Source organism: Gasterosteus aculeatus, chromosome 4 (assembly GCF_964276395.1).
Source record: "Gasterosteus aculeatus chromosome 4, fGasAcu3.hap1.1, whole genome shotgun sequence".
Taxonomy (NCBI): domain Eukaryota; kingdom Metazoa; phylum Chordata; class Actinopteri; order Perciformes; family Gasterosteidae; genus Gasterosteus; species Gasterosteus aculeatus.
In genome coordinates this window covers 14,188,969-14,206,422 of record NC_135691.1, presented here as the reverse complement: position 1 = coordinate 14,206,422, position 17,454 = coordinate 14,188,969, and the positions used below count along the sequence as shown (strand labels likewise).

At 44.1% G+C, this 17,454-nt stretch overlaps 2 protein-coding genes across 2 annotated transcripts; one reads left to right on the top strand and one right to left on the bottom strand.

Moving 5' to 3' along the window:
* Positions 1–174: 174 nt before the first annotated feature.
* Positions 175–4,147, top strand: LOC120817553 (vesicle transport protein SEC20). Its single transcript, XM_040173902.2, has 6 exons — positions 175–340; positions 1,132–1,224; positions 1,327–1,418; positions 1,592–1,696; positions 1,861–1,979; positions 2,218–4,147. The coding sequence occupies exons 1-6, from the start codon at positions 260–262 to the stop codon at positions 2,412–2,414; spliced, it is 687 nt and encodes a 228-aa protein (XP_040029836.1). The 5' UTR covers positions 175–259; the 3' UTR covers positions 2,415–4,147.
* Positions 4,148–4,587: 440 nt separating this feature from the next.
* On the bottom strand, positions 4,588–7,163 carry nkx2.5 (NK2 homeobox 5). The gene is made up of 2 exons (XM_040173885.2): positions 6,635–7,163; positions 4,588–6,152 (listed from the first exon to the last, which is right to left on the bottom strand). Exons 1-2 carry the CDS (start codon positions 7,002–7,004, stop codon positions 5,545–5,547), a joined length of 978 nt encoding a protein of 325 aa, XP_040029819.1. The 5' UTR covers positions 7,005–7,163; the 3' UTR covers positions 4,588–5,544.
* Positions 7,164–17,454: the final 10,291 nt, after the last annotated feature.

The window sequence follows — 17,454 nt, the reverse complement described above, 5'->3', positions numbered from 1 at the left end:
TTTGTTTTTAGATAAAATGTAATTAAATAGGAATATATGTTCAGGGTCTGTAAACACAAAAGACTAAATGTCTCACTTCAGTACATGTATTTCCAACTGCATATCAAATAAATGTAAGTATGTATTGTTCATATAGAGGACATTATTTTGAATAGTCTGGTTGATTTTATAGTACCACACACTAGCAGCCCGGTGTGTACGGCAACGTTCGCATGGGCCGCCCTGCTTCCCGTAGTCTGAAACCGACGACGTTGGCAACATGGCGTCCTCAGACGTTCACGTCCGAATATGTGAACAAGAAATACTGAAATATGACATCGAAATCAAAGCTCTCATCCAGGTGCGAGTATTTATTTGGTAAGATTCATTTGCGCCGCGTCATGACGCGCTGTTTCTTGAGCTTGTCATTCAAAGGAATGGAGTAGTTGTCTGATAGCATTCATGCTAACTTATCGATTCCAGCTGCAGGCAACCGGTGGACCGACAGCGCGAGCGTTTCTTTAAAATGCACAATGCGCAACCTGAGAAATGAATTGTGCAAAACAGCCAGTAAAATAAGAATGAAACTGGACCACTTTTAAGTGTCGCAAATTTAAAGTAAACGTTAATTCGTTGTCGGTAAGAAATGATTCATATTCAGTCCGATTTCCAGTAGGATCGAAGTGCAATAATTCATGTTACGTAAGACTAATCCTCCCCTATTTTGATTAGACTTTTCCCACTCGGTTATTATCTTTTTATTTAGCTTTATATCATATTTTTTATATTATACTTTGCACTGATGCTTTTGTTGATTTATTCAAAAATGAAACTTTTTTTTCTTTTCATAATCGGTACGATTCATTTACAATTTGATTCAATGGCTTTTTAAACGGTGGGAATTGCAATTAATTCATAAGGCAAATGATCATTGCAGGCCTAGACTTCCTTATTTTCTTGGCTCATTGTGTATCACAAGTTTAAAGATTATTCACACCTAACAGCCTGAAGCCTGTCTGCCGAGTCTCAGTGGCAGCTCACAGTCTTTGCAGTTCTCAATAAGCAGGATGTTGATCCCGCTATCTTCATCTTACACTGACAAAAGCACGCGTGCACGTTTCTTTCTTATTCTTGTTTTGATGACTTCACCAGGACATTACTGAGTACAAAGGCCCTAAAAACAAGCTGACGGAACTGAACGCAGATGTGAAAAAGAGTTTCCACAAGCTCAGGTTGCGGATTCAGGTAAGAACCGTGCTAACACGACAGAACGCTTCAATGGGCCGTGCGTTCACTTTACCCCGGCTGTGGTCCAAGGCTGAGAGAATATTTGTGCCTCTTTGACAGGATTTTGAGCAGATTGCTATGGAGCAGGACAAAGAGTCAGAGAAGCAAGCTCTGATGAGTCAGGTGGAGGGACACAGGAAACAGATGCTGAGGTAATATATTCAACTAGTTGTCTGACTTGTATAAATGTGAACTGTTGTCAAATTTCTCAGTTGATAATGCTGCCAGACTGGTGGGATAAAAGCATTTGCAACTTGCCTATAAACTTGCATAATGTCTACTTCATGAAAATATTCACACATATTGGTCATGTCTGTTCCTGCAGTAACCAGACCGGGTGGAGGAAAGCCAACCTGGCCAGCAAACTGTCTCTAGACAATGTGGAGAAGCAGGCACTTCTTTACGGAGCCGGCGGTGGTGTGAGACAGAGGTAAGCTGATGCTGATGCATAATTTCATAATTTAAGTATTTTCAAGCAACAATTAATGTTTTATTTCTTGAATACAAAGTTGTTTTTACATCCTAGCCATTTTTACAGAATATATGAATTAAGTTCCAGAGCTTCTAATGTGGTATTTTCTTCTTTGTTCTCAGGAAGACGACCAAAGAGGGCCTGGCACAGACAACCAGCGACATTACAGAGAATCTTATGAGCATCAGCCGTATGATGGCGCAGCGGGTTGAACAGAGCGAGGAGACCATGACGTCACTAGGTTGGTGAAGAAAATACCGTGTTGCTGACATTATGTCGGTAAAATCCCTTATAATCTTGTTATCTTGTACATCATGAACTCATTTAGATATATAAGTCATTGGTACTGTGTGAATGTGTTGCCTGTCATGGACAAAAACCCTATAGGCCACTGGCTTCAAATGCATGGATTTACCGATTCAATGTTAAACCACACCATCTAAAATATCTACCCATTTATATGAAACTCCTCTTTGCAGCGACCTCCTCAAGGACAATCCAAGAGACCAACGAGGAGTTTAAGGCCATGACGGGGACCATCCAGCACGGGAGGAAGCTCATCACCAAGTACAACCGCAGAGAGCTCACTGATAAACTGCTCATCTTCCTGGCACTCGCCCTCTTCCTCGCCACCGTCCTCTACATCCTCAAGAAGAGACTGTTCCCCTTCCTATAGACCAGGTACCTTTTCTGAGGAGCTCTCCCATCATGAAAACACCAACCTTTCCATGTTCAGCGCAAAGGATTTAAACAACCTTTACTCCTGCGTGTCGTATTTCACACACATCACCAGTGTCTGCCGGGTGGAATGCGGACGGCTCAGTCTGCCAAACTTTGACGCTGCCGAGGAGGAAATATTCTCCACTAAGGGGCAAGATGAACGGTTCCCTGCAGTGTTTCATTTGTTGAGATGGTTTTGCTTCAACAGACAAAGGGAATAATTAATTTCTGTGTTTGATATCCATATTGTGTATCCATCTTTAGTGTGACAGTGTTGCTCGCATTGTTTGCAATTAAGTCAGTTGTGAACCCATAATGATCATTTATTTTTTATATTCCTGTGGAAGGTGTCCAATACAGTTTTGTTTCCATACATAGTCTTGTATCAAAGACAGGGTGTGAGTGTGTGTTTAAAATGGTATTTTTCTTAAAGAGTAACGAGTAATCAATTTAGAAAGTGACATGCGATCATCTTGGAGGTGCAACATGTTGAACTAGCGACTCTTCCCGCTGTCCTCGTGCTCTTTGCTGTGCTCTCAACTCTCCATCATTTGACGGCTGTGTGAAGTGTCAACAATCTCCCCACGTTTAGCCAGGACGTTTTCCCAAACCACGTCTTTTAGGGACACAGTGGTCCTCTGCAGACTGTGTGCAGGGTAGATGTCGAGATAGAAGCAGTGGAGCACTACGGACCATCAGTCCAAAAGTGGCCCGTTTGCCATCATCCCCCTTCTGTTTGACACGTGGAGGAATTCCTCTGCAGTTCTCCGCTGTATGTTGCGCCTCCGTTTGTTTTGCTTCCAATGCAAAAGGCTCTCTCTAACTTTAACAACTGTCTCGGCCTCTCCGATCTAACTGACTGCAGCACGCAGAGGTCTCGCATTCATCTCGGCCACGATAATCTCATACATTAACGTGTTAACTTTGACAGCCCTAATATACAAATATAGTGTGTATATAACAGAATATCATTCACCTTAAATACTGTCTCATCTCATGAAAATGTCTAAGAATAATATAAACAGAATTTTAGTGGAATCCGATGATAACCAAACAAAGTTCATTTCAGATTAATGTGTATTTATTGGCCTGCATGTCATTCTAGCACCGTTATTGTGCTATACAATACTACAATAATTACTATTAATGCACATTACGGTTAGATGTTAAGGACATATGTTGTAGGAAAAATATTAGGGTTTGAAAAGCATTGCCTCTCTTATTTATTCCTCCATTTGTTTTTGTACATGTGCACTTCACATTCTACACGTTTTATTCATTTAGCGTGACACCAATAAAGAAAATGGTGCTCATGCTGCCCTCCATCTTTGCCCGCGTTAGCTCTGCAGCACAGCAGAAAAGCTCAGAAAAGCCTCCGTGTTCATCCCGCTGGCAGAGATAGAGCAGCATGCATCCCTGCCTTTCTTCAGATAAGACCCGGAAAAGCAGATTATTCCGGCCCGTTTCCCTCTCCCTTTCCACCGTGGGTGGAGGGTGAGGGGGGATATTTTTAGGTTTGTGTGGCGCTGTTATCTGACATTGCCTTTTCAACACCTCGCAGGAGAGGGAGGCCAGAGGAGCTGCATACATGACCTTGCAACCCTCTCTGCAATTGGCTGGCATTGCCACTTTATTCGATCTATGCCACTGTTGTCGGTATTGGTCATCAATAAACATATAGTCTTCCGGCTTGATGTGTCTCTGATGGTGTACGGTTAAAAATGATTTGGGACAGCCGAGCTTGTGCGGAGGGACCTGAGAGATGAGCGTCTCTTACGAGTGTAAAGTGCCGGCAGCAGAGCTGCAGCCCGTTCATATAACGGCACACTTAAACACCTCCTGGCTCTGTGTCAAGCAAATTGGACTATTCTTGCATTTAGCACTGTGATAGTATCAATCAAGTGTTTGGGTTTGTCTGCACAAGAGGACTCAGTGAAGCGTAAACTGCATCACACTGATGCCATAAACAACCCGGCGGAATCTGACTGCATCCATGAAGAAGTTTCCACTTCTAAAGTTGTTTGTTAAGTTAATTATCTGACTGTTATTGAAATACTCGGTACTTTGTCTCTGTTAGCACTGCTTGGTCAATTCGTAAATACAACACTGTAAGGATTTAGCAAGGCAGATTGTTTTTTCTTCAAGACAAGTCTTTTTTTAATAACCAAGTGTACTTTCCAAAAAATAGATTAATCACATTTACAAATACAGAGAAAACGACGCTGATTTTCAGGATGGCTTTTGGCAGATTTGGTATGAAATCCTTGTACACAAAACGCAGCAAATGAAAAAAACTGAAAATGTTTGGTTCACTAAATTAAAAAACAGCATTTCCTCAGCAGAGCCTGATGAAATAACATTTAATACAGGCCAAGGTCATGGCGGTAGACATCTTTAAACATGCGTGTAGTGTACACGTGGCTGACAGCGGGTCGTTAAAAGTGTAAACCTTTTACAACCTTTTAACCTTGTTTAAGCATATTGAAGGAAGCTTCCTAATAGCCACTTGAACATTTTAACCGGACACAAACCACATGGGAGCTGACAGATTTTATGGTCCAGTTCAACCATTATGCGACCAGAGTTCACTATGACTTACTTTTATCATATTTTTTCAATATTTAGGAATTGAAAGTGAGAGGAAATTACTATGTTAAATAACAAAGCATTAGTATTAAATAGTTAGATGTCAGCAATATTGACAAATAATAATAAAATGATTGTTGTTAATAATAGCCTTATAAAAATGAACATTTTTTTTGTCTTAACAATACAAGTACAATCTTTTTCTTTTCATTATAGCCCCCTGCAAATTGTCTAATATTTAAAGGCAAAGTATATTGACATTGAGTGAAGAAAATCAAGAATTAATTAAATAAAAAACGTAATTATCTTTAAAATGGACAATATAACCATTTCTCTTTTTTTTTTTGCTAATGCAAATTAAATAAATAAAAATGTAGACTATTTAGAATGGTGCTGAAAAAACACAGAAAACTAGCCAAACTAAGTAATTAAATATAATCAGTTACACAAACTTTTCCACACCTTGAAAGAAATACATGCCGTCGTAAATAACCAACGGTTTACCATGTCCTAATGCTATGTAACGAAGACACCCCATTACCGGAGGAGAATGTGTTCTGGACATTATTCAGGTCCCCCACCCCAAAGTTCATGTAATTCCCGTTGCTGGAGGATCCTTGCATCGTTTGCATCGTGCCTGCGGGATAACTGCACGCATAGTTTGTGTTGCAGCTGGGACCGGTGTAGTTACTGAATGCCGGATAGTTGTTATAAGAGAAATGGCTGATGTGACCCATGCTGTACGAGGGGTTGTAGGTAGCTGCATCCGCCGCCAGACAAGGCTTCCCATCCCGCACCAGCACCGGCACCGACACCCTCCTGGGCGGCGGCACCGACGCCATCTCCAGGCTCTGGTCCTGCCTCTGCCGCTTGCACTTGTACCTCCTGTTCTGGAACCAGATCTTCACCTGGGTCGGGGTGAGTTTGAGCGCGCCGGCCAGGTGGTCTCTCTCCGGGGCGGACAGGTATCTCTGCTGCTTGAAGCGGCGCTCCAGCTCGTACACCTGGGCCTGCGAAAAAAGGACGCGCGGCTTCCTGCGTCTCCGGGGTTTGGCTCGATCCGGGTCGTCGGGTTTGATGTCCCCGGGCCCGTTCGCAGAACTGAACTCTGGTCGCACCAGACGGAAAGAAAAGATGGAAAATGTACATATTTCATCTGCAAAAGTGACTTGTTAACAAAGGGGCTGGTTGGATATTTAATTTAATTCAGGCCTAGAGCTATGTTTAGTGACCAAAAACAATAATAAACAATAAGAAAGTAATTTAAATTATATGCCGTAACTTATTATGGTGTTTTTAAGCAATTCGTGTTAGTATTTCAGTCCCTTTGGTCACCCATTTTGCATTCAGTGTGATGAGAAAAATCTAACCCGGCTCAACTTATATTTGTCTAAATTAGAATAGTCCACTTTCAAAGTCTGCATCGAACTACACGAGTGTCTTCGTATTGCATTAAATGATTTGTTTTGGGAACATCTGGCGCGTTTTTGCGCAAATCAAAAGGACACGAGCCTGCGGGCCTCATTTCTCGAAACAGGCCTGCGAGAGCAAATTGTGTCCCCTCCAACAGCGCCACCACTCCCAACTCACCTTTTCTACGTCTCGCCTCAAAGGCGTCTGATTCTCCATCCTTCACTATATCCATTTCCAAGAGGGATTTCCCATAAACGGCCGTGGCAAAGTTGAGCGCATCGCCTCTGCCGCCCCTGGACTCGTAAAGGTCTTCTCCGAACAGCGAGGCGGCGGCGGACGACATGTTCCGGAGAGGCTCCTGCTTCAGCCGGGCAAGCATGCAAGAAGAGGAGGAGGAGGAGGAGGAAGAGGAGGAGGTCGGCACGGTGCAGCAGTCCATGCGAGAAGAAACGTCCAGACAAGACACCGAAACGTCATGACCCTGCTCCAGGTTTAATATATCCTTTACAGAGAAGGGAGTGGACGTGCTGTTGGGGCTGGGAAACATTGCCAAGAACTAAAGAAAAAAAAATCTATTAACCTGTCATAAGGGCGCGACAAAGAAGACGTCAACAAACTCCCTCTCCTTCCTGGCACTATTTACTGGATTTAAGTATGAGTTTGGTAGAGCAGACTGATCTTGAGTGAAGTGTGCATTTTGAGTGTCAACTCTGTCTCCAAACTTTGTCTTGTCCTCCCTCTCCTCCCGGTGACGCAGCGAGGGAGGGAGGGAGGGCTTAGCCGGTGGGGCCCTCTGTATGGAGCCACTGGTACTCCCATTCCGTGACGTAAAGGGATGTCTGGTGCATATACATGTGTTAAAAAACTGCACATGTACCACATCAGCCCAGCTGTTCGATTTACAAAGCAAATGATTACGCATTCACCAAATCAGTCATTTGCTTGATCCTGAGGGAAATGTGGCCATTGTTTGGGGGTAGACTTGTTTTAAAAACGTCATAAATAGAGTCAAACTTGGTAACTTTTTGAGATGGATATACCTTTTTAGTTTCACAGTCATTACGCGCAATACGACGCGTGAATATCAACGATCTCCAGTTAAACGGGTCATCATTTGGCTTCCTGGGGGTAAATCCTGAAAAGCTTTGTATGTGTCTGATGAGACTGATCGAGCGCGTGCGTGTGTTTGGGGTGTCGGCCCGTCCGTCATCCGAGGGGAAACGGAGCAGACGAGCGCCAAGAAAGAGGGGGACGCAGACGACGGGTTTGGGGTCCCTGGAACACGGAACCTGAAACCATGAGCGACACACTCTGCTGTCTGCCTCCGACAGATTCTGGAGCCACTGTCGGCGTTATCAGGACGTGATAACAGATGACAACAAACCTGCGCGCACACTCCCACCCACGCTGCAGGCCCTAAAGATGTGTCGTATATGTCACCCGCGTTGTGACCGATAAAACAGCCCAATTGTATTTTCATTCCGTCAATTTCTCAAACTTCTTGTTGAATTCCAAATTAAATTCTACTGAACGAGCCTCCGTGCATCCGTGCGTTCTTCCTTAATTAAATGAGATGGTGTCAAATAACATTTAACAAAATATGGATCAGTACAGTAAGGACAATTCAATTCGCCGCACATAATGGCGCCAGCTGTGCGCAATGACGCATAATCTATACACGCGTTTCCCTCCGCACGGTTGGCACTAAAGCTGCTATTAATGCGTGTGGAGACGGTCACAGGAGACAGACAGTATTATCGTTTGTTTTATCTACAGCGTTTAGCACAGCCGCGAGGTAAATGGGTCCCCCTGTCTCCAACCCAGCGATGGTGTTTATAGTTTTAAAGACTATTTGTGCGCCCGGAGAGCTGATGAATGGCTGGACAATCTTTCTCAGGCGCAGCGAGAGTCAACACTGGCCCGGCTCTTGCCGTAATAATTGGCGAAATAAAGTAAACGCGCGGGGGGGAGAAGGGGGGAGAGGGCAAAGACATGAGGAAAACGTGTCCACCGTGATTGATTTCCACGGCTTTGCGTGGTTTGACTGTACAGTGTCATTGTGTTCTAACCATTAGTTACAAAAAAAAGAAATTTATTAAGAAAAAAAAAGAAAGAATCACGTGGAACGATACATCACGCACCGGATTGATCGCGTCCTCCGCGTGCTACCGGAGAATAAACCATTCAGTCACCTGTAAATTGAACATGACAGGTCTGGCATGTGTTTCATTTCCCTAATGCTTCGTCCCGCAGCAGCCCCGCGCTCCCCTTTGACCTGTCTTTCTGCAGCACATCTCCAACTCAGATAAAGCCTCAGATAAGGTTGCTTAAAAACTTCCGCTGCACGAACGTGTGGGTATTTTGAGGGTCGGAGCTTGGAGCCTCTCCGCGTGTGCGTGTGTGTGACCAAAATTACAATGTGTGTCTGCTGTCTGAACCTTCCAAAATGTATCTTTAAAACGGCCTCTCCCTCTCTCTGGTTCCTGGAGGCCTTTTGGGGATGTAGTTCCATTGGCTCGTTGGGTGTAATCCGGTTAAGAATGACAAAGCGGTTTCACACTTTCTCCACAAAAAACGGTATGCGACCCTTTTCACAACATCCGTGGTTTGCAGTGGCCTACATGTCAAATTTTGTAAATGCAATCCAATTGCATTCAGCACGTTTCATCAAGGTATCAAATTATAAACTAATCTGAATTGTCACTGAAGGGTGGCTGTGTTGAATTGTGGATGCATTAGTATACTAAATGTTTTATTTAGGTTGGTTACCCATATTGTTGTTGAATTGGCTTAATTTTTTTACAGTCACCTCATCATTTATTAGAGGTGCTACTATTTATTATTTTGTAATCTCAAGTGCTGGTAAACCGAATCTGAGAACAGATCCCAAAATTTCCAAATCAGGTAAAAGTGTCTCAAAATCTTTACATTGAGTAATATTGCATCTAAAAAAAAAGCATTCAAACAATAAAAATATAATGTTTTCCTGAATTAACGATGTGAGATGCTGATGCATTCTTTTTGACAAAATATTTTCTCTTGACCCCCGAGGGAACTAATGAAGGCATCTGTGGAACTTTTTTTATAGAACATAGTAGATGATATAATTTATAAAATTGCATCAGATCAATTTTTCACATCTTAGACATTAACATTTGCAGTCAAATGGAAAATTGCAGACAAAAAGTAGAAGACAATCTTAATACAATGCTTACATTGTTTTGCTAATAGGACATTAAATTATAAAAAAAAAACATACAACACAAACCAACCAAATGATATTATTAGAAAGGGAATCGAAAATCCAGCTATTTCACATTTAATGTACAGTAAATTATCTTGTGGCACAATACAATGATTCAGACTGATCATATATTCCAAATAAAGTTTGAAAATCAATATTTTTCAAGGGAATGTCTAATGTGAGACATACATTTCTTTATAGTATCTGTTAAGATATAACATCCTAGGTTAACAGTCAAATGTCAAATTCACCCCAATGCAAGCAGCTCCATCCTGACCAAAACAAATGACAAGATAAACACAATAAATAAATCTAAACACTGACTCAACCTAAAGTCCACTACCCTCAAATAAAACATAAACCTTTAGCCGTAGATAATTCCCTTTATGGTCACATCGTGACACCTGGGGGCTCTTGTGTGACGCAGCCGGCCTGTAACCCTGATACGCTATGGAAGCGTATCACCACCTGTTGTTCTATATATTCTATTTCCCAGTATGCCTCGTTATTACCTTACGTATCTGCTAATTGTTGATACTGTCCAATTTGCCTGAGACCGCAGTTGCCAAGGCCCGACCTTGGCAACTGCGGTCCCACGCTACGTCTCCATCACTATGGCTATTAGTAGCTGTGGTAGAATATCATGGGCCGACTGTGATTTAGACGTGACTGATCTGGTTTACTAGCCGATGACTTGTACAGTATGTTTGACCCCTTGGCCTTGTGTCCTCTCCACCACTCCCTCATGAGTTACACCACCACCACCACCATGTGGCCATTGAAAGAATACACCCAGGCGTTGCCTTAATCCTTTGCCGCATGCTGTTCATTAATTGTTGTGGAGGTTTTGTTGTGGCAAAGATTACTCAGTGCTTTGGGCTCAGGGCTAATTTATTGCGTGACTTAAGCATCCGCTGATCCGGAGTCGGTTTGTTGTAACTGGAAACTAACTGAATGTGGCAGCGATGTCGAGTGCCATCTGTCTGTGCATCGTTTGTCTTGTCTGCGATGGAGAGAGCAGTATTCCCTTCATCTCTGCTCCATCCTCTTCCTCCGCCCGCCTACCCCTCCACGCTTTAACAAGCACCCCCCCAGGTCATGTTCACAGGCCTGGCAAGACTTCACACAGTCTTGTGCTGAGTTCAAGGTAATGTTAGTTTCCCCCGGGGCTGTTTTAGTTTTGTCTACAGCTGATGTTTGGGGTCAGTGGTAGGGTACTGCTGTTTTGAAGGCCATGAGCCGACAAATGGATTTTAAGGGACAGGTTGTGCCCGGTTAACAATTGCAAACTGGATATGAAACCAGGATTTCGAAGGGGAAAATCCAGCGCTCAAGTTCGATGCAGTTGAGGCTGAGGAAACTGGAATTTCTAATTCAATATCAGACCATCCTGACCCTACACCTTAACTACGTAGTCATTGAATGATGCACACATTACAGTTGAGTAATAGGACATTATTTTATATATATATATATAGGATATTTAGTCTCCATTTTTACTATAAAAAAATGAATGTTCTCAAATGTCAAGTTAACCCTTGTTTTACGTGCCATTACAATCAACTGTGGGTAATTCCCTTGGCCATATTCTCCATTAAAATGCTGAATTACTGAATGCGTTTGTATTGAGCTCAAAGTCTCCGCTGTAGAGCTCTTGAAGACTCCACAACAGTGGGAGATTACTCAGATGTTATTTCCTTCGATTTAAAAAAGTCCCTCAAGAGGAACTACGAACATTATACAACTAGCCATTGCATTAATCAGCAGTATTTTTATTCCATATCATGTTTTTGTGATGTCTGGTGATCCGCTCAACCCGTGAACCCCGAGTACAGCTGGTCACTGCTGTTCTCATCGTGCCATGTGAGCCACAGCACGTTGGGTGATGCCATTGCACACAGTGGCCAGAGGTGGGCAGCATCACACAGTAATCTATGAAAAAAGAATCGCGCAATCCCAACAAGTCCTTTTGAAATAAGGAACCATCATTGAATATTTTATCACACAGTTACATCATATTCAGCTTGTTTAAAAACAGATGTTTTTTCCCAATTTGCACCTCTTTTTTAAGACGGAAAATTCCTGCAATTTTACGTCTGTTTTCACAGCAGGTGAGACCAACCTACTCATGGTCTCCTAAAAGTGTTTAAAAGATCTGTTCATTTGATCTTTTCCAAGTCTAAACTATGTGTGCCTGGTGCATTGGAAGCTGTGTAATTTTCCCTAATGCTCAGCCTATTTGCAAATATACACTTTAGCTCCATGTCCTGACTTGTCCCCTCTTTAAATATTAGTTTTCATGATCATGAGCTCACCATACCAGAGTTGTGCACTGACCCACCAACGACTATGTGGCCTGAGGTTTACAACGTCTCCCCGCGAGCCTACATGTGCTGTATCAGCTGCCGTCGCTTTATAGCCCTTAACTCACCCAACCTTCCCTGAGCCCATTTAACATGCTGACTGTGTTTTCCATGCAATCTGAGTTGACCAAGGAATGAGGTAAGAGCATCGCTAATAGGCTAAATGACCAACATTGTAATAAGGCTTGCCTTAGCAGCTCGATTACCACCCTCGGCCATGATGGATAATTCATGTGGAAACAAAGGTGACGCGGAAAAAGCACGGGTCTCCGTGCACGTCTCTTGTCAACTGGGGAGCCCCAGGACACACACACACAAACACACACACATACGTACACAACCACACAGAGTGTCAGCCTTATATATATTGACACGGAGGCCACCAGGTCATTCTCGTCATCCTTAATGGGTAAAAACTCACCATTCAATGACCCCCGAAGGGTGTGTGTTTGAGAGAGAGAGAGAGAGGGACAGTTTGTTCATGCTTGTCCTCTTCCTGTCTTTCCACACTGCCTGTCTCTCCCTCTCTAATGGGGACGGCATGAGAAGAGAGCTTGTGCTCCGTCTGGACCTTTCTAATTGCCCCTGCCACAGAGGCCAGATACAGCCAGATCCTGTGTTCCCAGCAGGTCAGGCGTGTGTGCATGTGTGTGCGTGTGCTTCTGAGTGAGTGTGTGTGAGTGTGTGTGAGAGAGAGAGAGAGAGAGAGAGAGAGTGGGGGAGAAAGAGGGACGGAGAGAGACATGGGCAGACAGAATCATCACTCAGGTGGTGCTCCCTCGACTCCACCACACACATTCAGGCCCCGCATAGAGAACACCATTCATTCTAAATATCACTGGAATAGTGCAGCAGCGGTGGGACGAGATGTGAGCGAGGGAGGAGAGGCTGAAGGAAAAGAAAGAACGACAGCGAGATGAGCTGAGTAGATTGCGGATATTTGTTGACACCTCAATAAATTCTTTAGCGTTTTTATCAGCCTGAAGGGAAACTCATTTCATTTAAAGGAAGCTTCACAGCACACGCACACACACACACACACACACACACACACACACACACACACACACACACACACACACACACACACACAAGCTCCTTGCTAGCACATACTCTTCCCAAAGCCCCATGGCTCTATGCTGTACTGTACGGGTTATGACATCCACCCAGGGCCAGGTTACAAAAATCCTCTCTGTGGCATCTGCCAGGGAAGGCAGCTCTGTGTTGACAGATGGACACAGCATTCCTGGGTGCTGGGCCTCGCCATGCGCTCTGCCAGGAGCCGGACTGAAGCAGCCATGGAGAGGCTGACTGGCATTTCTTTACACCTATGTGCTTAATTTCTGTGGCAACCTCGAGGCACGTACGACATGAGTTACATTCCCTGAATGCTGCTCCTTCAATCTGACACTTCGGGGCGGCGATGGGTGCTGGTGGGGAATGAATAAGGTAGTCAGGGATGTGGATCCATGCAATTTCTCTGATTTAATTAAAGCCGCGCTAAAATGCGATGGTTAACTCCGAGGGTTAGCTGCGTTTGGTCGCTGTTCTTGTTGCTGTTAAGGAAAATAAAGCAGAAGAACTATGCATTTATTGTTGTTGCTCGATTTATTCACTTGTAGGAGCCAGTCTGTCGTGCCCTGACATTCTTTTCTTCTCGTGTTTTACCTTCACAGCTGAGGCAGTCTCCCTGTGCCACACTGGCCCAGTCATGTGATCCGCATCCGGGAAGCGAGGAGCTGTTTGACCCCCTTCCCCCCCCGCGCCTCGTGCTGCTGCTTCCACCAGGATAGTGTTTACCATGCTCAAGGTGAGTGGAATACTAGCACAGCTCCTGTCAGCAACTGGCTCCGCTTGCTCAAGGTCCCCCATCTCTCTTCCCTATCTAACACTGACCACCTGCTCCAACGCCGTCCCCCTAGCCAGGACCCACCGAGACCTGCACGTGGCCACTTGGCTTAGATGATTATGAGGGCAGGATGTAGTGTTTTTTTAATTTATTCTTGTCTTTGGCAACTTATTTGGTTTGCACACCAAAAAATGTAAAGTACATTCTACTTTGCAATTCAACGTAGCATTTGGAACTCAAATATAGCTTTGGCATGGCTAAACTTAATAGGCTGGCATACTGCGAAACCATGCCACATTCTCCGCAATCACCACTCTTTAACATCTAGCACTGCGTGGACACAATGTTCCAAGACGCAGTGCGCACAGGGGCCCTGCCAACTCTTCAGACAGTGAGAAATGGCAGTGATTACTCCTACAGCAATGTCACTATGGACTGATGTAGGCCCCCGGGAGACGGAGAAGCGGGCGCAATGGGGGCAAGAACATTCACAAGTTTCACAGTCGAGGGCACGAAGGACCTGCAAACGTGAGCGAGTCGCTGACCTCAAAATCACCGTTAAAACACGGTGTCCCCGTTTGGTAATTATCCTCCCCCAGAGATGAGGTCAGCCTGATAATCAGCTGAAAACAAAGTGGGACGATGATGGCAGCAGCGGCCACTGAAGCGAGTGAATGAAAAGGAGAGTGGAAGAGGTCGCGACAGGGTAAAAACGAGACAGAGAGAGGGGAGAGTGGGGTGGAACTCACTGCTTGGTGTGAGTGAGCATGGGAAATGCGTGGGATATTCTGGAACATCACTGGCTGGGGATCTGGTGACTGGTGCACACACATGTAGGGAGGTACATGAATGCATGGGTACACACTCACATACACACGCAGAGCTATTCATCCTCTTAGTCCTCTCAACAACCCCTCAGCTAACGCTTTGCGGCAGCAGGTGTTCATCCAAGCGACTCACCTGCAGCGTCTATACAGTGAATACATTCGTTTTTATTTTGGAGCGTGTTTCTGAATTTGAACGATGAAAACTCACCGTTAATCTTTATTTTTTCTGCTTTTGTTGATGCTTCTCACTTGTTGAGGGGTGATGTTGAAATCAGTGCTGCCTAAGTTGCACCACCAGATGGCAAAATCTGGTCAAAAACTAGTAAAGAGTATATCGCGAACATGCATGTGCACACGGACCCGGAGAAACGCACAGACGTGTTCATGTGCCGACATGCACAGATGCACACTCTGCTTTTTATTTACACACATACAAGTCGAAAAGTGAGCACTTACATTCTTCCACTTGCTATAAACATCCCATAGTGTAAACAGTTTACATTGCACATTTTGTTGATGGTAAAGATCTACACGTGTAACAGCTGAGCACAGTATTCTACTACCTGAGGAGATGTGTTGCTTTGGCCACAAAATGAACGTGAATGCTCATCACGGTCAAATGTGCACTTGTCACAGGTAGCCGTCCTCCTTGAGCTGCCTTTATTTAATCCAAAAAAAACGCTACCCTCGGGGTTCGGCACGATGCATGTCTTTACTCATGTCTAGGTTATTTTTATGGTCGTGGCGGTGGTGGAACCATTGGGAGGTCTGACTACCTTGGAATAAGCCAATACAATAAAAATCTCCCCGCGGTGAAACTTTGAATCCAGGTTTGTTGAAGCAAGACTGCAGAGGGCGGACGTAGATGTTATTATGCAGCATTTACTGCACGCTGCACATTTGGCCCCATCAAAACCAGCCGGTAGGCCCGTGCCCGTGCCGCTTTTTGAATGCTAACGTTTTTTATGTTTGTCTGTGTGGAGACGTTGGCCATAGTTGGTTTAGGTCAGCTGTTGTCAGGCCCATGCTGAGGGCTGAGGGAAGCAGCCGCTGTGGGCCATGACGTGTGCGGTTACTGCATGCGTGTGCACATTTATACGGCTTTAATTACAGACTGCAAACACAGACAGACTTGTTTGTTCTGCAGCGTAGTATACACTGAGGCCTGGTTGGTACCACAGACACACACACACACACAGACATCGCCTTTGTAGTAGTAAAAGTATCTATCCTGGACAGCGCAGCAGGTTGTACCTGCCAGTTGAGTGAGTCACCTGTATTTTACGTCCATGAATTCACTTTATGGGTATCTGAGTGTAGGACATCATTACTAACAAGCACGGTGTTCTTCTTTTTATAAGTCTTGGGACTCGCATCTTTTTGTACTTTGCTGGTACTAAGCAACATTAAATGATCACCATCGTAAGGTTGTATTCTAATTCCTTCATCTTAAACAGACAGGCTATTTAAAGGGCATCAGCCTAACATAGGCTGCTTTATTTTGAGTAGACGATGAAGGTATAAATAGACTTTGAGGAGTGCAACAAGCGAATGCTGTATGTGAAATGGCTGGCGTTACATCATTGCTTGTGTTAGTGAAGTGCTGGAGAGCCGCTGGCCTCCCTGGGCCAACCATTATGGTTTGTACTAATGTTCTGGTTTCACAATCCAAACATTCTAAGAGCTGTTATTTGCTCTCTCTTTCCTTTTTACCCAGTAATTCTACTTCTTTTTTTTTTCAACCGAGCGGAGCTGTCAACAAAGAAGAGAAGCAGCTTTAAGTGGAAGACCGAGAGGGGATGAAGCAGGGGGCGATAGAGACGGGATCGAGAGAGCTGGATGGAGTGAGAGAACAACATGTTAAACAACAACAGCATCAACATGCAATCACCTGCATGCAGAGAGAAGAAGGTCAGTGGCTGGAAGGATGAAAGGCGCTAATGCGTTTTGGCCCATTCCTGTATTCCTAACCAGCCAAACAGCAAGGTGTATCTTTTTTGTATGGAGGAGGCAGCACACACCATGTGGTCAACACGCTCTCTCGCTCATTATGACCGTTGGCTTCGGCTGACGCTACTGAAACAACTTGAATACGTGAATCCGAGCCGCCGCGAGCGTCTCCAACTGGTTGTTTATAAGAGGACAAACCGACGTCTCCCATCATACATCTCTCCCGCATTTATCCTTTCTCAGCAACAGAGCCTGTTCTCTTTAAAACACGGTATGATGAAGAATAGCTAAATCAGTACACCAGACTTGCGTCTCTGAGTTGGCTCATGCGCGTCTCATTCCGCACAAAATCGTTTCATTCTGAAGTGCACAGATAATGAGATCAAAATGTAATTTTTGGTGGAGAAATTTGCGATAGCTGCAGAAACAGGCCTGGGATTTGTCCCAGTTGCATTCTGTGCATTGTACTGTTTATTTGTTTGACTGTTCATGACAGATTTCAAACCACAAAATGTATGAATGTGGTCTTAAACTGTGCAAGCAGACATGATTGTCCCACAATGCAATGCACTATTAAAATGGCTCCATTTGAAAGAAACCAAATATGCCCCTAAAGATCTTAAACTCATTATATCTAATTTATTTAATCCCTACAAAAACAAAGTGTAAAAACATCAAGCCAAGACATAGTCCTGCTAATACTTGCCTTTAATACTCCAACATGTTTTTACACTTAATTTCTTTGCATGGATCAATCAAAACGA

What these genes read in the sequence shown, in the direction of transcription:
- nkx2.5 (XM_040173885.2), bottom strand. Translation starts at nt 7,004, where the DNA reads ATGTTTCCCAGCCCCAACAGCACGTCCACTCCCTTCTCTGTAAAGGAT. An exon ending in TGAGGCGAGACGTAGAAAAG is followed by an intron (nt 6,153 to 6,634) that starts GTGAGTTGGGAG and finishes TGGTGCGACCAG; the next exon opens with AGTTCAGTTCTGCGAACGGG.
- LOC120817553 (XM_040173902.2), top strand. Translation starts at nt 260, where the DNA reads ATGGCGTCCTCAGACGTTCACGTCCGAATATGTGAACAAGAAATACTG. An exon ending in AAATCAAAGCTCTCATCCAG is followed by an intron (nt 341 to 1,131) that starts GTGCGAGTATTT and finishes TGACTTCACCAG; the next exon opens with GACATTACTGAGTACAAAGG. An exon ending in GGCGGTGGTGTGAGACAGAG is followed by an intron (nt 1,697 to 1,860) that starts GTAAGCTGATGC and finishes CTTTGTTCTCAG; the next exon opens with GAAGACGACCAAAGAGGGCC.